Source organism: Sturnus vulgaris, chromosome 1 (assembly GCF_052056855.1).
Source record: "Sturnus vulgaris isolate bStuVul1 chromosome 1, bStuVul1.hap1, whole genome shotgun sequence".
NCBI classification, from domain to species: domain Eukaryota; kingdom Metazoa; phylum Chordata; class Aves; order Passeriformes; family Sturnidae; genus Sturnus; species Sturnus vulgaris.
The window spans coordinates 43,794,210-43,818,286 of record NC_142243.1 but is presented as its reverse complement, the minus strand read 5'-3'; the positions used below and the strand labels follow the sequence as shown (position 1 = coordinate 43,818,286).

Genomic DNA, 24,077 nt, shown 5'->3' with positions numbered 1-24,077 from the left:
GATCATGGGATTCCAAAGCGGAAAAATGGCATGACAGTTATGACCCTAGAAAGAGTTGTGCCTAAGTACCAGTCTAATGCCAGATGGTTCCTATTTCTCACTCTTCTCATCCTGATCCTAATTCTAACCTAACCCTAGGCCTGGGCTAAGATTTCTGCCCTGGCACAGGCTTACTCTCCAGGTGTCCATTGCTGATGTGAGAGTCTTGCTGGCAAGAAACCCTTACTCTAGGACAATCCAAACCACTTTGAAGATTGCTTGATTAAGTGACCTCACACATGGCTGGTGGCAATCTTGTATTAAGGAAAGTTTTGAGTATACAGGCACTGGTCTGTGAGATCCAAATACCAGGTCTTTAGTAATGCATCATAGGTAGCAAAGAAAGAACATGGCAAAGGCAAACCGAAGAATGAACAAACTCTGCCCTGGGCTTCTCCTTGCTCTCAAGCTCTTTCAGATTAAACTGTGAGAAAGGCAATGATTTTGTTTGCCACGAAAAGCCTTTTTCCTCATATTTCAGATAAACCAAGCATTGTCAGGACAGACCTAGAAGCAAAGCCACCCGAAAAAGCCTGCAGGCACCCAGTGCTAAGCACCAGGAGAAGAAAGCATGGCAGCTCTTGTCCTGTTTGCTGAGAGAAGGTTCTGACTGATGTTCCTGAGGCCCGTTCCACCAGCAGCCCCATCGCCTGCAGGCACCTTCCGACCCGCACGACTTCAGCTGGCTCAGCACCAGGCTCGCCGGAGACGCTGCACCCCTGCAGTCTTCCTTAATATGATTAAACAAACAGACGAAAACAACTTGAAGCCGGCCTGAACACATAACATACGCTGCTGCCGCCCTAGCTTCTCCCCATTGCAGAGCAAAGAACAAATAGAAACTTTTCCAAGGAACGGAGCCAAAGGGGAAAAAAAAAAAAAAAAAAAAAGAGGGCACGAGGTCAGGTGGCGAGCAGAGCCGGACGGGTGTCACCGCGCAGGCACCGCCGAGGACTCTCGGGGACAGCGCGGTGCCGCCCGCCAGGCGCAGGATGTGAGCTCACGGCACCGCCCCTTCCCCGCCCGCCCGGCGGTGCCGGTTCCGCCGCCCCGAGACCCGCCTCGCTCCCTTCGCCGCCTCCGGGGCCGGGAGTCCCGGCTCCGCCTGGGCCGGTGAGTGCTGCGGGGGACCGGCGCCCCTGGGGCCGGCCCGGGCGGCGGGGCCTGGGCAGCGGCGGCGGCCGGGCCCGCTCGGGGCGGGGAGCGCGGCCCGCGGGCCCGGGCAGCGGGGCGGAGCCGGAGCTGCGTGAGATCCGCGCTGTGTTTGTCCGGGCAGACGCGGGAGAGCCCCGGCGCGGTGCCCGAGGCCCGAGGAGGTGCCGCCATGGGGAACCAGCTGGCTGGCATCGCCCCCTCGCAGATCCTCTCGGTGGACAGCTACTTCTCGGACATTCACGACTTCGAGTACGACAAGAGCCTGGGCAGCACCCGCTTCTTCAAGGTGGCCCGAGCCAAGCATCGGGAGGGGCTGGTGGTCGTGAAGGTATTTGCTATTCAGGATCCCACCTTACCCCTGACAAGCTACAAGCAGGAGCTGGAGGAGCTGAAGATAAGGTTACACTCGGCACAGAACTGTCTCCCCTTCCAGAAAACCGCCCTGTCCGAGAAGGCTGCCATGCTTTTCAGACAGTACGTACGGGACAACCTTTATGACCGAATTAGTACCAGGCCATTCCTGAACAACATTGAGAAAAGGTGGATCGCTTTTCAGATCCTCACTGCGGTGGACCAAGCGCACAAATCTGGAGTCCGCCATGGTGATATTAAAACAGAGAACATTATGGTGACCAGCTGGAACTGGGTTCTTCTAACTGACTTCGCCAGTTTTAAGCCAACTTATCTTCCTGAAGACAATCCTGCTGACTTCAATTATTTCTTTGACACATCCCGGAGGAGAACGTGTTACATCGCTCCCGAGCGCTTTGTCGATGGCAGCATGTTTGCCACGGAGCTGGAAAACATGCGGGACCCTTCCACTCCTCTGGTAGACTTGGCAAATAGCAATCAGCGAACAAGAGGGGAGTTAAAACGTGCAATGGATATCTTTTCTGCAGGTACTTGGAGCTATTAGATGTCGTTTTTGACTAATGCAGTACACAAGAGCTTAGAAGACTAATGCACTAATGTGCAGCAGAGCATAGTAGGCTATATAATTTAAGTGTATTGCTGTTATCTGAGGAGAGGAATCACAAACTATTCTGTTATGGCTCAGCTATGCTCTAGGAAAGAGATGGTTCTTCAAGGCACAGTCCATCATCTTCTATTGGCAGAGAAGCGTGTGCCTCATGAGGCCTGAGAGGAGAAACCAGTCAGTGGTCCAGTTCTGAGGGGACTGACACAGCTTTCAGAGTAATTTGGCAATACTGGCTCTAGAAGCCCCTTCTCATTGTATTTTCCCCACAGGCACGACGTGGGAGCTAAGTCCTGTTATGGTCCCATCACAAATACTAGTTAGAGTTAGACTGTGGGAGACTGCCTTAAGTCTTGGTCTTGAATTGAAAGTGTGCAGTTTAGCCCTTATTTTTTGGGTTTTATTCTCCCCTTAAAGTGGTTGAAAATATGAATTTAAAGGAAATGGTTACTTCATTTTACAAGTTGCTCTATGGCCACCCTTCCAGGACACTCCACTGATAAAGCAGACTATTGGGAGCAAACCGCAGGAGCAGATTCTTTGAAGAGAGACTGGTGTCATGTCCGTGACACTGGGGGTCTGTTTTTAGCAATCATGTGTGAGTGAATATATGCTGTCTCCTGGCATCAGCTGTGGGAACAGAAGTTATTTCTTTATCTTCTGTAAAAGGGCTACTGAATTTTGACCTACTACCCAATCCATGCTGACTTACCACACTCTTCTTCCACGTGACAGTGATGTGGGTTCTTTTTCTAGTGATGGATTTTCCTGCTGGCAGGTGGCTGCCTCATGTTTTCTAATTGCAAACTCTTCTGCTGTTGACATGCTGGAAATAAATTACTTGGACATATTTCAGGGATCAAGTATAAAAGCCAGGTTTTGGAGCTTGAGATGTTATCTCCTTTCTGCAAATTAATTTGGCAACTCATTTGCCTTATTTTTAATCGAGCAAAGGCTTGTTTAGGGTTTGTTCTTGTCTGCATATAGAAAACAAAGTTAAAGTGTGTGTTTATCTTCCGCTGACATCTTTGACTTCTTCTTTTCTTTCTGTCCCAGGCTGTGTAATAGCAGAGCTCTTCACAGAAGGTGTACCCTTGTTTGATTTATCTCAGCTTTTGGCTTACAGAAATGGCCTCTTTTCCCCTGATCAAGTCCTAAACAAAATTGAGGACCGCAGTATCAGAGAACTGGTAAGGATGAACTACAGAATTAGAACCATCTGTGTGTTCCTTTTGCAGTTTATTTCACCTACTTCAGTAACAGATTGCTTATTGTTTGGGTTTGGGTTTTGATGTTTTTGTATTACAAATGTCTAAACCTTTGATCTTTCTCTCCCACTCCCTCCTACTTCTGCCTTTCTCAAGGTCACTCAGATGATCCATCGAGAGCCAGATAAACGTTTAGCAGCTGAAGATTATTTGAAACAGCAACGTAACAATGCATTTCCTGAAATATTTTACACTTTCCTTCAGCCTTACATGGCCCAGTTTGCCAAGGAAACGTTTGTGTCAGCAGATGAGCGTATATTGGTCATACGTAAAGATCTGGACAACATAATTCACAATCTCTGTGGGCATGATCGCACAGAGAAGGCCGAGGGAGAGACAAAAGAGAATGGTCTGGTTATTCTAGTGTCTGTGATAACTTCCTGTTTACAGACTCTCAAGTACTGTGATTCAAAACTGGCCGCTTTGGAGCTGATTCTTCATTTAGCACCAAGATTAAGCGTAGAGATTCTTCTGGATCGTATTACTCCTTATCTGTTACATTTCAGCAACGACTCTGTGCCCAGGGTGAGGGCAGAATCTGTGAGGACACTAACTAAAGTTCTTGCTCTCGTCAAAGAGGTGCCACGCAATGATATTAACATTTACCCAGAATACATTCTGCCAGGCATTGCACACTTGGCCCAGGATGAAGCCACCATCGTCAGACTTGCATATGCTGGTAAGAGGACATCCAGTCAAAACTCCAAATCTTGAGCTTTTCTATATTCTCTTAACTGTTTCTGTCAGTAAAACCCACCGGAAGTCTCAGAAGTGACTGCAGGTAATAACACCTGTACGCACATTTCATTAACTCTGTTTCCTAAAATGGCCTGATGGAACTGAATAAATAAGAAACTAACCTAAAGCATCTCTGTGTTGCTGGCCTGCAAAGCTGTTTTCCAACAAAATGAAATTTGATATGCATGGGCTGAAATTAGATTATTTGCTCTGTAATAAACTGGTTTATACAGTAACAGATGTTTTCTTTAGATGTTATTCAGATGTGTGAGTTATGCACAGTTCAGGAAGAAGCTTTGTAGTCATGCCCATGTTTGCTATTTACTATGTACCCTTATGTGCTACGATTAGCACATTTTCAGGTGTGTTGTTTTAGTTTTGGGTTTGGGTTTTTTTTACTTAAAAATGACGTTTCCAGTTGAAAATGTCTCAGGTGATGTTTTTCTTTTTTTTACTAAGTAAAGTGATAAAACTACTCATTGAAGACTTTGCATACCTAATGAGTAGAACCAGTTGCTTGTGGTCACCACAATCAATTTAAATTTCAAATACATCGATGTATTTAAAGGTAGTCTAAGTGAGTTAACTTCTGTTACTATAGTACACTCTTGGAAGTGATCATACTGGTGACTTAAGAGGATTTGGTCCGGGCTGTGGACAGGCTCCATTGGCATGTCACTGTTGTTTTGGATGACACTCAGAACGGCTGCTTAAGTGGGACTTCTGCCTTGATGTTATTGTTCCTGTGCCAGCAGCGGCCTGACCCATATAATGCAGCCTGGGTTGCTTCAGCAGCTTCCAAATGGTGCAGAACGGTGCCAAATTGTCTGGATAGATACACTGACAAATGTTCTAAAAGTGGATTCCAGGGCAACGAGTTGTTATTCCCTAGGATACACGTCCTGGTATGGTGGTTTGTTGTTATTTTGTTGCAGTCTACTATGTGGCAATGTTAGTCAATTCAGGCTATTTGGCCCTTACATTCTATCAAGTTATTTAGTCACTAAACTGAGATTAAGTGGCATTTAGGGCTACTTCTAGAAGAATTAAATTAGTCTTTGTTACGCCTAATATCATTAGGACTTTTTCACTTGTTTACATGACAAAAGAACTGTGTGATTTGATATACTTTAGTAGCTTTGCTGGGAGTCAACAGAAGAGGGTTGACCAGAGAATCCTGTGTAATTTCAGTCATGTTTGCCCATCGTGTTGTCAGTGACACGTGTTGTCAGTGGCTGTAATCTCTCTTCAGAGGGATCATCAGACTGGTGTAAATTGGCAAAATAGAACAATTCTTAACCAGAATGCTTTCCTTTGCAGAAAACATAGCCTTATTGGCAGAAACAGCTCTGAGATTTTTGGAGTTAGTACAGCTGAAAAATCTGAATATGGAAAATGAACCAAATGGTGAAGAAATGGATGAAACATCTCACCCTAGTGATAACTATGACACAGGTAATGTCATTTTTTGCCTGCTTATAGTAGCAAATCGTGGGCCAAAGCTCCTAGGTTGATCTCTCTCATCTCTCCAAGCTTAGCCTTCCTGTTAAATGGGAAGAATGTTTTACCTTGACCAGTACCAAAGTGTGTTACAGCTTCACACAGAGACAGACACCACGGCTCTGAATGTTGTGAGAGACACCAAAGGATATAAATGAGCATATTTTTCTTCTCCAGAGGTCCTCAAGGTATTTGACTGTGATATTGGCTGCCTGGTTGCATATCCAGCTTCACTTCCAGCTTGTCTCATAAGCAAGTCAGCTGCAAAAACACGCCTGTGTTCCAAATACTGCTTCTATTGGAGTGGGAAGCAGCAATAGCTTTGGAAAACACGTCAAATTCTAGCGTAATCATTGTACTGTATTTTTCAGTCATTATTCCTTTTCTGTCCCTCACAATTCTTGTCTGTTTGCCTGGCCGAACTAGATGTGTGGATGCCATTTGGCAGGATCATTACTGTAACTTCGTATTGTACCTAGTGCAGAGAATGAGCTAAAATCCTAAGGTGGATTTTCTTTTCCTTTCCCTTTGGAAAGACACATGGTAATAAGTGACCTGTGTGTCATCTGCAGTGCCTTTTAGTGTTGCATAAATTCCCATAATAATGCTGGGCAAGTCTTCCTAGCTGGGAAGAGTTTGTGGTTAAAAACAGTCATTTCTCTTCTGGGCTAAGTAGATCAATCTGTGACTAATCAGAGTTGGTAAACATCCTGCACATATTCCATTTGGGAAAAAGGCAATTATCTCTTAACTAGTTGCAGGATGATACTTTAAAATAAAACAGCAATGAATCTACTGAAACCAAAGATCCTCTCCAAATTCCTTCACATAAGGTATGGGGTGCCCAGAATTTCTGAGGAGTGAGAGAGGAAGCTCCATCATATGGGCTGTGTTTCTAAGAAATGCTGTCCCCTATCCCTTGAGATAGCTTGGAGATGAAGGAAGTAACACAAGGAAGGAAGAAACTTGAGTAGGTCTGTTCTTTTCACCCTTTTAGAAACCAACATGAGAAATTTGAACACAGGAGGCAGATTTTTCATGGGACTGATAGACAGGGTCATGATAGAAAGTATATTAGCTGGACTTCTGACTGCAGGCAAATGATAATCATCCCTCAAAATTGGTACAGCAGTAGCTGAAATTTTTGTGTTGCTTGTTTGAGATCCTGCCTTGTTTTAAATAGTATGCAGTGCATTAACAATCTGTTATTTCCATTTAATATAATTTTTTAAATTGTGTAATGAAGCAGAAGCCATAGGCAAGGTCATCCTCAAATTTTTCATCAGTATTGTTAGGTTAACTGCAGAAATTTAATGAAACTGGAAGCAGTCACTTTTTCAAGTGTTCTTATATTCCTCTCTCTATGCTTAATGAAGTGAATCTATCTACCTAACTAAAAAACATACTTGTGATCTGTTGTCATTTCACAAATTTTGAAATTCACAGTCAAATAAACATATAAAACCAAAATTGCCTCAAAGCATTTTGTTTACTGTGGTAACATTGCTGCTGACACATTCTGATGTCTCTTCACATCTGCATATCACCTATATGTATAAAATGAGTGGAATCATCTTAGTGGAAGATGCAACGAGTTTGGAATAAATTGATTTGGGTGAAAATGTCTCACATTTCTCTATTTGGCTTTGTCACCACCTGATGCTTAGCTTGAAGCCTTTGGTAAGTCCTTGTTGGAACTGTTGAGGTTCTGTTGCATCACCAGTTTTACCAAGTTGGGTGTTGTTCCTGGTGACATGTCACTGTAACTCCTTTAGCAGCAGGTGGTACACATGAACATGCTGTTTCTCCTCAGCCAATATGTTCATCATGTTGTCCCTGCAGAGTTGCAAGCCTTGCATGAAATGGTCCAGCAGAAAGTTGTGACTTTGCTAAGTGACCCAGAGAATATTGTGAAACAAACACTGATGGAAAATGGAATAACACGTCTGTGTGTCTTTTTTGGACGTCAAAAAGCCAATGATGTTCTTCTGTCTCATATGATCACTTTCTTAAATGACAAGAATGACTGGCATCTTCGAGGAGCTTTCTTTGACAGCATTGTTGGTAAGTGTTTGGTTTCAGTCAAACAGAGTGGAAAGAAAATAAATAAATTAACAGTTTCCAGGATATGAAAAAATAAGTAATATGAAAGTCTTTTCTTATAAAAATTTCTAGAATTTATAAGGAAATAGTTTTATGAATTATTGGGTGGAAATGTTTCTTTAGGGAATGAAGATGAAACAATGTAAATACAAATGTATACTTCTTTTAGTCAAATATTCAATGCAATTAAGACTGGGGCATTTAAGTCTAGGGTAGTTTAACATTTAAAAATTGGAATTTAAGTGCTTTTTTCTTCTTTGAGTCTCTGCTACAGCCACTAACTAAAAAAGCTAAATTATGGTAAGTGATTACTAGGATTTCTGCAAGCTCTATAGTAGATGCATCACTTCACATGTGCACATGGTCCCATTCACTACACTAGATCTGTTCATATGATGAAAACTAGGCAGTGGTATATGCTAAAGTTATAACTGAGAAAGTTTTTTAGTGCTTAAAACCTCACCTAAAGATTCCTGTCACTTCAGAATACTTCATAACAATTTTAAAAGTCTTGCCAGTAATGACATCAGCTGTTAAGTATATCTGATGTATGTTGGAAATCCACATGACATTGCTTAGAGTCAGTGCTCAGGATGTGTGGGTCAAGAAAACTTTCCCAAGTGCAGATCCTGAGAGTAAAAATGGTGGTTTGGGTGCATGGCAAGAGAAACAATCATGATCAAACTTTCAGTGGGGCCATTATGGTAGCTACACATTCCATTGTGACTGAAAGCCACAAAATGATGTGCTGGCAAACTGCCAAGAGATGATATTCATAACTTATCAGAAATTGTTTAGAAGGAGCAATGGAGCAGCCAAAGCACAGGTCAGAGTGTCCTGACTTCTTGCAAAAGACATAGAGAGACATATGAGGCAATTAAGAGCAGAAGTGAAGACATGTAACCTATATTTTTAACTCCTCTCCCAGTATCCATTCAAAAGATCTGCAGAAGAATTCAGATTAAGTTCTGGAGTTAAGTTTTTATTTTACTTCACCTCTTTAAAACTGAGCTCTCTAACTGGTGTATAGGTAAGTGCAAGCACTGCTGCCTGTGGCTGTGAGCAGATGCCCTTCTGTAGCAGTGGCACTGAGGAGATTTCTCTTATCTGTGCCATTTCTCTCTTCTTCCCCCCTTCCTTTTAGCAAAGGGCTGCAAAGTCAGGCATTAAGACATGAAAAATATACTGATTGTTACCTTATTAGATTAGAAGTGATAAAGTTATTTTATGTTTACTGTCAGTTCTGATAAGGAGACAGAGGTTTCTGGTGTTTATCAATTTGCTTTGGATTTTTATGTGTTACTTTTATGTTTCAGGTGTTGCTGCTTATGTTGGCTGGCAAAGCTCATCAATACTCAAACCTCTGCTTCAGCAAGGTCTCAGTGATGCTGAAGAATTTGTCATTTATAAAGCCCTCAATGCCCTTACTTGTATGTGTCAGTTGGGGCTCTTGCAAAAGCCCCACATTTATGAGTTTGCTTGTGATATCGGTAAGTTGGAATACTGAAGAATACCCTGTTTTCCTAGTAAAGAAAAGAAATCTCAGTGCTACATAAAGCTACACTGTCAGCTTAGCTGTCTAGAATACAAACCTGTAGTTCTGTTTTAGAATCTAAACAAAGTTATGGTAAGGACCCACTGGTAGTTGAACCATGTTAGTGCTCAGGACTCTAAAATAATAGTTTTGGTGGAACAAATTGGAAGCATCTTCATGGACTTTATATATGGCAGCAGCAAAAAACATTCACTCCAAAAACTTTCTGCCTTAAGATCTTTCCTTGGTCTACATGGCAACCTGCTCTAAAAAAAATACTAATGGCTTCTGGTAGTCCATCAGGCACATAATTTACAAGTACTTACACATTAGCCTTTAAAGATGAGAGAATTCAGACAATTGTGATCTTTTCTTATTCTAACACCATAAAAACCCAGTAACTCAATACACCCTTGGTTGGAGAGTTGGTCTCCTTCCTGATCAGGCTTATCAATTACATTTAGATGTGCCCAAGATTTAACAGCTATTTATGGGAAAAAAACCAAAAAACCAAAACCAAATTATCTTTTGAGATGTAGTCTGCTTCTTAATGTTATAGTTTTTAAAATGCACTCAGAAATTGGGGCAGATGGTCTGTGATTGTGTCTCATGACTATATACAGTGCCTTGACTACAACTCCTTAAAGCCCACATAATTAGGGGGACTTCTGAGTCTCATAATCTTAGAATATAAGTAGTGACTCTTAAAGGAAGAGAGGGAAAGCAGGAAGGAATAAAGTATTTACTTAAAAAGAAAAAAAAAAAGTCACCAGTTTTAGGATTCACTGTAATTGTTAGAATGTGGTTGAGATTTATTTTTGGATTAGTCTCCATTGCAAATCTGTAGTTGACAATTAGGGATTGAAATGAACAAATAAGGAAAATATGCTTTTTGGCAAGAGCAAGGAAATTGGGCAGCATGAGTACAGTGAAATCCATGAAATAATTTCCTCTGTATGAATGTTTTAACCTTCTCTAGAGGAGAGAAGGCTCAGTTTGGGAGTAGTTCTGTTAGAAAGAAATTACATCACAGGCTGCCATACACAGGATGATCTCCTCTCTCCTATATGAATGATATATTTTAACAGCCTAATTTTCTTTCAGCACCATTCCTATGTCACCCTAATCTTTGGATATGTTATGGTGCAGTTGGATTTATCACTGTGGTGGCACAGTATTTGAATATTGCTGATGTCTACTGCAAGCTAATGCCATACCTCCATCCTTTTATCACACAACCAATAATACAGGTAATACTTCCAATCATATTAATGGGAATATGTCAGGACTAGCCATGATTCTTGTCTTGGCCATGGTCCTGGCTCTAAGGACCACATATAATTTTTTTTTTCAATTAAGATTATAGGCAATTACAGATTTTTGATCTCTGCTGGCAGATTTGTAGAATGGCCTTTGCTTTCCATGTTTTAAAGACTGTTGCCTCAAATTTGTTGCAAAATGCAAAACATTTACAAAGCCTAAAATCAACAGGTATGTTTTTGGTTCAAGCCTTTTGTGCCTTATTTGTAGTTAAACTGTCACAATATTGTGCTAGTTTAAAGAAGTGTAAAAGGCATGAAAACTTGGCCGTGGAACAAGTGGGTTTATGTTCTGTGCTTTGATCTACAAGACCAGTCTGTTAAGTAGTGATTACCATGCTTGTGATTTCACCAGCACCACTCCTGTGTTTCAGTGATTTGCCGAGGGTTGGGGCACAGTGCTCAGCATGAATGAAGTCATTTACTGTCAGTGCATGTCCTGGAATGACCTGCATGATGCTTGTAGTGTGATCATATAGGCATCTTTGCATACAACTTCAGGACCTGTAGAGTACACCTCTCAGGTGTTTTGATAGATGAGAAATAATTGTAGTTATGTACATTGAGAAATGCAACCTGTGTTTGACATTTTGCTGTAAACCTTGCAGATGGGAACTTCACTATTATAACATTTTTCCTTGTTTACATGTTCTTTGTGCTGTGTTTTAGGCATTGATTGCCAAATTTGTCTTGTTCACTTCGTACACCATATTAGTATATAAATCTTTTCTTCATTTTAGTATATAAATCTTTTCTTTGCTATGCAACACTATATTTAGCAAACAAGTAGTGGGTAACATTAAGTTGGATTGTAATATTAAGTCCTCACTCTGGACTAATTTTGAAGTTGTTTTTCATGTAGTCAGCAAGCTATGAGAAGCACTTTATAGGAAAAAGGGAAAGAGAATGGAGAAAGTCTGATATGACCAACACAGATCTTATTTTCAACAAAGGAGACAAGTTGAATCTAGATGATTTGTACAAGTTATATGAATATCATCATGTTTACTGGTCTGTTATTTTGAATCGCAGGTAGACAAAGAAATAGTCCTATTAAGTGTACTTAAGGAGCCTGTCAGCCGTTCCATATTTGATTATGTCCTAAGATCAAAGGATATCACAAGCCTCTTCCGACACCTTCACTTGCGTCAAAAGAAGAGAACTGGAGCTCTCTCTGAGTGCCCACCCCCAGAGGACCCTGCCATTGCACAACTCTTGAAGAAGCTTCTCTCCCAAGTAATTGCGTTTTATTTGTACTTTAAAATCAGGCTTGAGACTCTTGGACTCTGTACACCTCCACAAACCCTGACCTTGCAGTTGCTGCTATGAGGGACTCCCAGTCTGAGGCTCTGATCCTCCAAGCTGTTAACGTCACTGATTTCAGTGTATGCTTGTGGGACAAGTTGTTCATAACTTAAAGATTTTTAAAAGATCTGCCAGATACAGAGACACACAAATACCACCTAAGTCTTTAAAAAATGGCTAAAAAAGTCTCAAACTTCTGCATGGATGCATCCATGATGTGGCAGCATTACAGAGCATTGCTGGATTAAGTGCATTGTGCTGGACAAAGGAGTATGTATTTGTCAAAGTGTTAGACATGTGTGCTAAAAGCAAATGGAGCTGGAAAGTCTTGAGGCTTATGTGTGAAGAGGGGAACGTTAAGAATCACCCACCCAAAGTAGTGAGGACTGGGGAGAAAAAGGACTGTAGACTGTGTGGAGTTTTTTTCCCCCTATGGCTTGTGGGCTGTAAGCATGGTCTCGATGGCAGCTAAGCAGATTGCAATAGATAGTGATCCAGCATTAAATTCTGTTCTGCCCTTTCACTTTTCCTTGCCCCATTCCTTAGGAGGAAAGATATTCTTACACTGCAGTAGCTTACCTTGTTTTGTATGAGCAATGGGCCAATGCTTTGAATTTTGGGGATGTGCTCTTCTGCACTTCTGAGCCAGTCATTAATTCTACTGCTTCTTAAATCTTCATGCCTTGATGCATGTTATTGTTAAGAAAGAGTAATATTTCCTTTTCTTTTATTCTGTAGGGGATGACTGAGGAGGAAGAAGACAAACTGTTAGCACTGAAGGACTTTATGTTAAAATCTAATAAAGCTAAAGCCAATATTGTGGATCAGAGCCACCTGCATGACAGCAGTCACAAAGGGGTGATTGACTTGTCAGCTCTGGGAATAACTGGGAGACAAGTGGATCTTGTTAAAACAAAGCAGGATTCTGATGACAAACGTGGTTAGTATATTTTGTAATCTACATAGTTGAGTCTAGCCTTCCTTTCAGGGTGTTCTCAGTAAGTCAGCCTACATGACTATCACCATCCTCACAGAGTTTGCAATAGGAAAATTACTGCTTCTTTTTGAAATGTGAAGTGGCGGAATGTTCTCTGATCATTGAAAAGTGGGGATTATTTTTTCCCCTGAGAATATTTTTAATTATTTTAACTGCGTGTGCAGTTGTTCAGCTGATTGTGACAAACAGGACTCTGGTGACTCATGGCAGCAGTGTAAATGTTGAAGGCTACGTTTCTGTTTCCTCTCAACAAGTGCTAAGCTCTTTAACTGGAAATCTGGATGTTTTCTTGAGGTAGCCTGAAGAAAACTGAAAACTCCTCAGGCTGGCACTGAGGACTTGCCAAATGTTGCTCATCTAAGTACATGCTTTTTCACCCTAGTGTTATTCAGCTTCCCATCCACTCCCTTTTTATTTTTTTTTACTTGCTCTTCTTTCAGCTCAAAAAGCCTCTTACATTTCCTTGTTCAGATCTGAAATCCACTTGCTGCTAACTATATTCCAGTTCTCTGTATCCTCAAAATTCTTCTCTACCAGACAGTTTGAACTTCCTCTTTACTCTCTCAAGCTTTTAATTCCTTCCTTTATTACATCAGTAGTAGGTGCTGTGTTTTTACATATAAAAATACAGAAATAGCTGTAAAGCCTATAGCTATTAATATCTTATTTCCACAATTAGGGTGTTTTGCATATAACTGTAATGGAAAGTACAGAAATACAGGATTTTTCATTTTTTTTGAATCAGGAGTCAACATGATTTAAAAGTTAGTGTATATGAAATCTATACTTGAACTAATTTGATTCACCCAAAGCTGTTACCTTTAGTCTTTATGCCTGTAACTTTTATTCATTGACTTTGTCCAAATTTAATTTGTCCCATGTCTTTATTTTTCTGTCTATATTTTACAGTTCTAAATGACTCTAAAGGAATGCTGAAAATAAATAACTTTCTAACATACTTAAATCTACAGGTGATGTTGCAATTATGATGGAAAATTGATTGTATTTGACACTAACAATGATTTGTGTACTGTGCTGTTACAAATTCATTCTTGATGTCCCTGCTCATTGAGGGGTGGTTGGACTAAGTGACCCAAACCCTTCCATGATTCTATAAGAAAAATGCATCATATGTTGGAGTCTAATCCTGCAGCCTTCTAGATGTAAGCTTTCCCTCCACTGAAACGATTTATTGCATGAGTCAGCTGTAGAATCAAGATGTGAATACATGTGACAGGTTCTTTGTTTGGTTTCCCTCATAAATGCCTGTCAGCTGATCTCCACCACATAGCATAAATAACAATTTGGCATGTAAACATTGGACTTCCATGTAGTCTCAAAGTAATGAGTGATCCTGAGTGAATGTTGTCATGGTAATGTTGGTTTGGTTTTTTTTTACTTCTTCTCCCACCTCCTCCTTCCCTCCCTCCCTCCAAACTACTTATAGCTAGAAAGCATGTAAAGCAAGATTCAAATGTAAATGAAGAATGGAAAAGCATGTTTGGGTCCCTGGAACCAGCAAGCATCTCCCAGCCAATATCCAAAGGACATGGGCAAGCTACTGATCCTGAAACCATCCAAGCTGGGAAACCGCTTCGTTCAGAGTCCTCAGCTGGCATTTGTGCCACTTTGTCCTCCTCTCCACAGGTATACCTGAAAAATACTATGTTCTCATCTTAAACTGAAATGATTTAAATGTTTTAAAGTCAAGTGGAACTATGGGCATGTGATGTTCTTGTTTTGTTTGGAGATTATTTGACACTGCCCATGCTATTGGCTGGTGTCTTCTTCAGCAGAGTTGCTGACCTTCAAGTTCTTATTTTTAAAATAGGAACTGAGAGAGGACTGAAGTAAGTTTAGTCTCTTGAACAGAAGAGCTTCACTAACAGATGCTTTGCACAAAGAAATGGGGCTTTGTGGATTAGACAATTATTATGTAAACTTTTCTGGCAGGGAAGACTTTTCCTCAAATTGCATGTCCTGATACATGTTGTGAGGAAGAGATACCATGGTTTTTAATTGGAAATCACACAAAAGCATTTAGACATCCTGTCCCTGTAATACTTACTACTGGCTAGAGAAGGATAGGCTGAGAGCTCTGCAGGCTGTGGAGGCATCTCTTGACACTGAACACTCTTTTCTGTTTGGCTTCTAGTTGGAGATTAACTTCTGCTAGCTTTATATGAGTGTGTCTACCCTGAACTATAAGGGAAGCACTTCACACTTCGGATTTTAAAGCCCAATATAAACGAATTTGAGAGCTAGCCTTTAATTCTGTCAGTCTTGAGAGCAATAACTGCCTCCGTAGTAATCACATTAATAGGTGTGTACAGCACATTACATTTTCTTTAGATAGACTACAGAACAGAGTAGGCAAAAAGAGTAGAATAAACGAATGGTTAATCTTTTTTATAAGTAATAATATTCACTGTTTTTAATTGTCTTCATGCAAGCATTACTTTTTTAAATGCTAATGCATTGCTAATTGATTCAATAAAAAAGGTTTTTTCCATTTTTATTCACTGTGTGTGACCCAGAAATCTTATGAGGGGGATTTATCTGTGTGTAGAATGTAAGGCATCTATTTTTAAGGGCTGATTTCTTACAGGCATCTGATGGAGCAGTTGTCCAGCCCAGGAAACCGACCCTGCAGGCCCTGAGCAGCACAATGTCCCCATCTGCACACCAGCTGCGCATCACCACCTGCAAAACTGAGCTGCAGCAGCTGATCCAGCAGAAGAGAGAGCAGTGTAATGCAGAGAGACTTGCCAAACAGATGATGGAGAATGCTGAGTGGGAGAGCAAGCCCCCACCTCCAGGTACATCATAGGCCACTGAGGTTATTAGATAAAAAATTACATATATATATATATGTACAATTTGAGTCAAGATATCGTCCTTTTATGGAAAAAGTGCAAAGGATGAGGAAAAGAGGAAATTCTTAGTTTAGGAAATGTGTTTACTGTGCAGAACAGCCGTGACCTAGTGTCTAATTTAGAACTGAGCAAGTAGGCTCTTGCCTTCAGTATTTAAAATGCCTTAACACTGTTTTCAGTGCTGTCTGTGCTTTGCAATTGTAATGACTGTATCCTGATACAGCTAGTGGATGGAGCCAGGGGGACTTGCATGTTCCTAATTAGGTTGTGGTTTTGTTTTCCCTGTAGGATGGCGTCCCAAAGGGTTGTTGGTCGCTCACCTTCATGAACACAAGTCTGCAGTGAATCGCATTCGGGTCTCTGATGAGCACTCCATTTTTGCCACTTGCTCAAATGATGGCACAGTGAAGGTCTGGAACAGCCAAAAAATGGAAGGAAAAACCACTACAACCAGGTAGCTTAAAAATCTGTGGTATTTGGAGGTGCAATTTTAGAGTGAAAAATTAAGTAGAGCAGGGAGCAAAATTGGAATCACTTTTGGGTGTGCTGGAAATATCAATAAGGTGATAGATTGGTGTTCCTCCTGGCTTGCATCTATAATATTAGATTGCTGTTTCAATTAGTTAATAAAAGAAAAAATGCAAAGGGACTGTTTTGTAGCCATAATAATTGCAGGCTTTTAAATTTAATTTCTGTACATCTATAAATATATTCTGGTGTTGTTGTTTAAAGCCAACTGGCTTTTTTGCTTTCTCATTTTGGAATAGCTAGAAAATGTTATTTTCAGAGTTCTCTCAAGAGCCATTGGTTTTAAGTAGGTGTTTAAGAGAAGTAATTCGTTTTATAAGTGCCACCAAAATAACCTCTTTTTTTTTCTCCCCGTATTTCTCTCTGTACTGTTTAGATCAATTTTGACATACTCTCGGATTGGAGGACATGTAAAGACACTTACATTTTGCCAAGGTTCACATTACTTGGCTATAGCTTCAGATAATGGTGCCATCCAGCTTCTTGGTATTGAAGCCTCAAAGCTCCCTAAATCTCCTAAAATTCATCCAATACAAAGCAGGTATGTACTTAAAGCACTTAAATTTCACCACACACAGAGGTCAAGCTGTTAGTATATTCCTCAGATAGACCCTTACATTTGCTCTAGGTTTCCTGCTGGCTGAGCCCAGGCTGTACTGGAAGGCTGTAATCCATGTTCTTACCTTGCTTAATAAAGAAGTGTTGAAAGGCAACTGTGCAGAGCTGACCGTTCTTAGCTGGCTATAGGATATTTGTACTTCCTGTGTCACTGAACACTTTATGAGCTTGCAACAGCCATTCTGAATAGTTCTCAGTTGTTTTGTTTATGTACTGTGATTGGTTAGTTTATTTGTTACAAAGTGATTTTGAAGATCCTTTGCAGGTCATTAGATAAATGTTTGCAGATGTACAGCATGTGACCTGGCCTCAGACCTGCAATTTTTCCTCCCAGGCTTTTAGTGTGATAAGGTGGTAGAGATATGGGTAATGGGATACTGTTTAGGGGAGTCTTTGGGCTTGGTTTAGCTCTTTCTTACCTCCATATGAGCAGTGTTTGAATATTTCTCACTGAAGCTACAGCTTGATCTTCCAGTTTGAGTCAGAGATATATCCAGGCCTCAGAAAGTACTCACAGTACTGCTGGTGAGGTCTCGCAGGTATGGAGCAGAGAGGGGGATTCACCTCCCACAGCCTGTTGCCCACACTTTTGTTTCTTCTGTTGGGGCTGGCTTTTTTAGCTGTGAGCGCACACTGCTGGATCATGATGAGCTTCTCATCAGCCAACACCTCAAGTCTTTCTGCTCAGGGCTGCTCTCAGTGTATTCTCAACCCAGCCTGTGTTTGTGCTTGGGATTGCCCTGACCCAGAGGAGCTGTGTTTATGTTTGCAAAGGGCTGTTGACAACCTTGCGAGAACATAAGCATCCATTTTTGTACTAAAATCAGGAAGCTGTTTCTGGCAGATGCCTTAAGAAGTGACACAAAGAGGAAAAAGCTGCTCAACATAAGCTGTGAGAAGGAATCTTAAACTTGGAGGGAGTCATACCTGTGTCTAAATTAGTTTATTCTTTTAACCCAGGTCATTAGATCTAAAGGATGATGGCTGTGTGGTAGATATGCATCACTTCAATTCAGGAGCCCAGTCAGTACTGGCTTATGGAACAGTAAATGGATCTCTCGTTGGATGGGATTTGCGATCCAGCAGCAATGCTTGGACACTGAAACACGATTTGAAGTTAGGCCTCATAACTTCATTTGCTGTGGACATACACCAGTGCTGGCTGTGTATTGGTAAGCCTGTATTTCTTGTTAGTTTCTCTCTCTTCCCTGTTCCCTTCTTCCTTGTGGTTTTCTCTTACAGTAACTACAGCTCAGGCTTTTGCTTGATCTCATTTTACTAGCATATGCTTTTCTCAAACAAGAGCAGAGAAATATTTTCTCATCTATTTTTGGGAAGCATTCTGCCTGCTAAGTACATGAGGCTGAAGGCCATCTCCCTAGGAGGAGAGCACAAAGATAGGGACAAAAATTCATATATTTATTCCTCTGACTAAGGGGAGCTTTTTCTCACCAGGAACGAGCAATGGTACCATGGCGTGCTGGGACATGAGGTTTCAGTTACCTATCTCCAGCCACTCTCATCCTTCCAAGGCCCGAATCAGACGCCTGCTCATGCATCCTGTCTATCAGTCCTGGGTAATAGCAGGTAAGAGATGTCTTAAACTCACCTCACAATTGCCAGAGGTTGTGATTAAAGCAGATTTTCTTTCAGCTTCTGTTTCAAGCCCTGGTGGGAAGTTGAAAAGAAAAAAAGTAGGGTTTAGCCATTGTCAAAATGATAGACAGCCTTTATAATTCTCATCTTGAGCATTGCAACTCTCATGAGGGGTTCTCCCTATGTGCTGTCTACCCCGTCCCTTTTTATAAGGACAAAATGTTACAAAATATTAAATTCAAACTCATGACATATATTGAAGCTGATGGGAAATCTGCCACCTCCTTCTGTAGAGCAGAGACTGAATTCCAATTCCCCCTTCAATCTAAGCCAGCTGTGTCATGGGTTAGAACTTTTGGAAATCTCCAAGATTCCTCATCCAATATGCATACAGCTGCTTCATCCTCACTGCATGTGGCACTGTCATAGACTTTTATATGCTTGTGCCAGGGAGACATTCTGAAATGGACAAATACCTTAAACTAATCCTACAATAACAAAATTTATCAACTTGCTGTAAAATGAGAGTAATTTGAGTTTCATATTTTATTTGCTTCTTAGGCTTCACTTCCTATTTTGAGTTATTAATTACCCTGGGAGATAAAACACATTACTTGAAAAAACATACAAATAAAGCAAGTTTCACTGTGCTTTCTACTTTGTTTCCTCCATGTGAAGGACAATTTGGATTATTATTAAGAAGTCCTTGCCTGCTAGGTTGCTGCCAGGCTTGTAAGCAATCCCTTGAACAGAATTCTTTACCTATCCATGTGAGCTTGGAGCTTCATTGTAGCTACTAAACACTCTAACTTTGGATTGTTTTCTTACCTGCATAGGAATATTCTCCCAAGTCCCTGATGACTATGCTGAACAAACCGTCTATCCTTCTCAAAGAAGGCTGAGAAATTATCAAGGGAGGAAACTGAGGGTTTTATACATTTTTAAAAAGGTTGGGAATTAAATCAGGTTTCCTTTAAACTTAGATCAGACACTTTTAATTATAATGAAGCTGCTTTCAAGCAGTAAAATTAAAATACTAAAGCAAGACTAACACAAACGCTGCAGGGAGCAAACAGAGAATGTCGCTATGTCATACCCTCTATGTGATGTCAGTAGAGCAAACAACAAGAGCCAACCAACCTGTTTTGTACTTTTTGCACGGGCTTTATCTTTCCTATAGCTGTTCAAGGCAACAATGAAGTCTCCATGTGGGATATGGAAACTGGTGATCGACGCTTCACTCTGTGGGCCAGCAGTGCACCACCTCTTTCAGAACTGCAGGTCTGGTCTCTTTCTTTTCCAGGTTCTGTTGTGTAGCCAGGGTTAGAAGAACCTTACACTCCATGCTGTGCATCAGTACAGAACTTGACCTGAGATTCATTTTGGCAGCATAACTGTTTTACTTGTCAGAGTTAAATCCCCTTTGTAAAACAGCAGTGTCACCTGAATCTTCATTGGTTCCTTCCACTGTCCATGGAAGGTACTTGTAACACTCACTTGTTACACGCACTCATGTTCTTAGAAAACCAGTGAGCTGGTCAAGTTTATAAAGATTATGAGAGGCAAAATTCATGGTGTGGCATCTTGTACTTATTTTTACTTGCTGTTCCTGGGGCTGTGCATTCTTCTGTAAGCATCTGCTCTTTTACACATTCTTTCTGTATTATAATACCACTACTACACTGAACTGCTTGTTTAAAGCATGAAGTTGCTCTTCTTCAAGGACTTAATTGGGAAAGGAGCAATCTGGAATATCATTCACAAACGCATAGACAAAAATTACCACAGCTGCTTCTATAAATGTTGTAAATACATATCTGGAATCTACTTAAAACTAAGTTTGTACGTGCTACAAAGATTGCAGGTTGAGTTCATTTCAGTCCACAGGGAGCTCCATGATCTAAGATAGTTTTCTGTTGTATATCTGTCCTGTAATGCCTTCATAGCCTAAAAATGTAAGCATCCATGTACTTTTCAGTAGGATTTGCCTGCCTGATTATTTTAAAAATAATCTCTAGCCATTGAGAATATAATTTCCAAGATTAAAAAAAAAAAAGAGTATTACAGAGCGTTAACTCTGTTGCATTGCTCTGTAAAGTGTAAGGGAGCAACTTACATTCATATATTAAGATGTGGCCCAATAAAGTAACTTGGCATTTCCCAGAAAGATTTGGAAACTGGGTGGATGAATGTGGCAAGGAATGCATTCTCTTTCTGAAACATGGTGAGAGCTATTGCTGATAAGTTATTTTTATATTCCCTTTTTTCTGCTAGCCTTCTCCTCACAGCATCCACGGAATATACTGTAGTCCAGCTTCTGGTAATCCCATATTACTGACAGCAGGCTCAGACATGAAAATAAGGTAATCAGACTAAACAACTTTCTTGTTTGTCACCCTCCCCTCCACCCCTGCTGGTGTACTAAATGTTGCCAAGTGTTGCCTAAGTAATCTCTAAGAAGCCAAAACAATAGTACCGAGCATGTGTTCATTAGTAAACATCAGTGAGCTGAGGAAATTGTTCTCAGCAAAAGGACTGCAGAACCTGGTGCTTCTCTGAAACACAATGTGCACTCTGAAACAGTGTATATCCTTCTGTAAAATTCTTCACGGGCTTCATGACAGAAACCAAAAAATAACTCGTGTGAGCTTGATATGAGTGTAGATTTCTCTGCATCACTCCCTTCCACTAACTGTAGAAAGCAAGATAGCATTTGTGCCCAGTCATTTTCATCATAAGAGCAAGACCACTTTTAAGCAGCTGTTTTAAACTAATAAAATTTAACATCTCACCTTGATTTTGTTTCTTCATGCTTAGGTTTTGGGATCTGGCCTATCCTGAGAGATCATATGTTGTTGCTGGAAGTTCTAATTGCCCATCTGTTTCCTACTACAGGAAGATAATTGAGGGCACAGAGGTGGTTCAGGTATTTTGTTTTGTTTGATAGACACCTATTCTGCTTGCCATTGGATGGCCCTATGAATTTTATTCATTGCATGGTATCTTTAATTACAACTCGCTCATTCTTTGTGGATGGTGTCAGCACTGCATTTTTGGGCAGTTGGGGAGAAGTTACTTTAAAAGAAAAACATAATTTGTTTTTGACAGAATTAGACTCACCAAATACTACTTACATGCAGAACCCAGAGTCATATTTTCTTTTGGGATATTGAAATTTAGACTTAGTCAGAGTTTCTTTTGGGATATTGAAATTTAGACTTGTAACACTTTAGCTTTGATCAGTGTTTGGAATGTCTTTTGAGTAGGATCTTAGCAAGGCAATGTGAGATGTACTGGCACCAGGATAATTCAGTAGCTGCATTCTGAGGTTTTTGTTACGTCCTTCAGAGTGACTTTGGAAACTGGCAGTGTTGCTAGTTGTTAAATAGCACAACGTTTTGTTTCAGTCCAACAAATTGAGTGCTACTTCAAAGGTGACTGAAACAAGTCAATAGGGGTCTACCCAATGCACTGATTTTTTTAGTGTTTCTTCTCAAACTAGTAATTTACATTTATGCTATTGAAGCAGTTGTCATAAAAGCTTTGGGAATCCAAGATGTATGTGTTCCTATAACTCTTTTCCCCCTATTGGAATATCAAATCTTAGTGTCATTGAAATAAATATGAGAAAAACCCCCATTATTTACCTAATCAAAGAGCTCTAATGTCAGTTCAGATTAAGACTTAGGCTGTGTGTGATGGAAAGAAATGAACCAAGGAGTAATCCTGAGAAAACTGTCAAATGGTGTGAGGTTTTATGGTTGGCATTTTTGTTTCATTGTTTTTTTGGTGGAAGAGGTTTTGTAGTCTTCTTACGCTGACAACCTAATACAGATGAGAGTCTCTCTTTGCAAATGCTCACCCTTCTCTAAATAATATTTCTCACTTTGTTTTTATACAGGAAATTCAGAACAAGCAAAAGCTGGGGCCCACTGATGAGACCCCACGGAAGGGTCCAGAGTCTCTCCCAGTTGGGCATCATGATATTATCACAGATATTGCGACTTTCCAGACCACCCAAGGGTTTATAGTAACTGCGTCAAGAGACGGGATTGTTAAAGTGTGGAAATAAAAATTGTACTAATATATAGTATGTAAATATTTGTAATAAAGAAATAGTGTTATAATGAAGTTTTCAAGGACTGTTTCCAGTTAATGGAATGGAATGGACTTTAAAAATTACAAAAGTGATGATAAAATCAGTTACCTGTATCCTACCACCCTGTTGACACACTTTCTAATCACTTCTTATATTAAAGCTTTTTTTTGGTATCCATAGCATTTTCTTGAAATATCAGGAAATCTGTGAAGTCACTTAGCTTGGTTTTGACTACATTGTTCTTCAAGAATCTTTCAGAAAATTATTTAAGGATGTCCCACATGACACATTCTAAATGTGCACAAAGCAAAGAGCTGGTGTCTAACTGCTCCTGTGTTGAATCTGAGAAATTAAATAAGAACCAGTGCACTGATGTCCCTGTACATTCTAATAACTATAATAAAGTCCACTTGAGCTTCCCTGTTTGGTACTTGGGTTTCTTTACATCCATGGTTCCACTGCAGTGATTCCACAGTCTCAGCTGCCAGAGCCATTGGGCTGTTCATTGTCATTTGAGATCAGCTTAGTGTTTTGTCAATCCTCAGCTGTCCTTTGACAGTTTTGTCCTTGATCCCCAACTGTGGTTTGCATCCAGCTTGCTTTAAATTTGGCTAAGCTAAGTCTAAGGCTAAGCTCTGCTGTCCTGGGAACCTAAGGGCAGCTGCACCGCTGCACTGTAGACATGCAAAAGGGGAAAGAAAACAAAATTATATTCAATAATATTTATCAAAACTCTTATATCTTATAGAATACTATTCTATTAGTAGCATGGATTTTTCAACTACAAACTTACTGTTCCCTTTAACAAGGAAAGCTTCTGGCTAAGTGGAAGTACTGATTTACCCAATAATTCGGGACATGTCTTTATTTTAATATTTCTCAGTGTAGCAATATTGGTTCAATCCCTGTTCTCCCTCACAAACCTAGAGAAATGGCAGATAAAACTCAGTGATTTCATCAATATTTAATGAAAAACATCTTAGAACTCAGGAGCTTGGTGTTTCACCCACAATTCAAAACACATTTCAAGCAGCTGCCTAAATCTGTCCCAAAGCCTGAAGTGCAAAGATACAGGACATTGTATACAGAGGCAGAACTGAGATTCAGTGAGTACAGGGGAATCATTTGTAGTTCCTTCAGGAAAGGTGGTCTTAAAGTAAAATTATACTGCATTGCTGACAGTTACAATTAGACAAGTTTTGGTGAAATATTTAAAGGAAAGACGAGGGGGATGGAGAATCAATGTGAAAGGGCATGATATTTGCAATGATGTTTCATCTGGGTTTGTGTCAATAGAAGCTTTATATCCTCAGATTAGGCCTGAAGCAGAGCCTGGCAAAACTTTAAAGGGAGGCGGAAGCAGCAGAATCCCATCAAAAGAAGGCATGAATTTTCTTCCCGAAAGGCAATTCCATCTGTGCTTAAG

At 40.4% G+C, this 24,077-nt stretch overlaps 1 protein-coding gene across 1 annotated transcript; it reads left to right on the top strand.

Moving 5' to 3' along the window:
* Nucleotides 1-1,331: 1,331 nt before the first annotated feature.
* On the top strand, nt 1,332-23,070 carry PIK3R4 (phosphoinositide-3-kinase regulatory subunit 4). The gene is made up of 19 exons (XM_014878437.2): nt 1,332-2,093; nt 3,227-3,360; nt 3,535-4,117; nt 5,497-5,631; nt 7,519-7,740; nt 9,096-9,269; nt 10,418-10,563; nt 11,665-11,868; nt 12,676-12,877; nt 14,382-14,581; nt 15,543-15,753; nt 16,099-16,264; nt 16,715-16,879; nt 17,917-18,128; nt 18,412-18,543; nt 19,733-19,833; nt 20,827-20,915; nt 21,370-21,478; nt 22,454-23,070. Exons 1-19 carry the CDS (start codon nt 1,364-1,366, stop codon nt 22,622-22,624), a joined length of 4,086 nt encoding a protein of 1,361 aa, XP_014733923.1. The 5' UTR covers nt 1,332-1,363; the 3' UTR covers nt 22,625-23,070.
* The last annotated feature ends 1,007 nt before the right edge of the window (nt 23,071-24,077 follow it).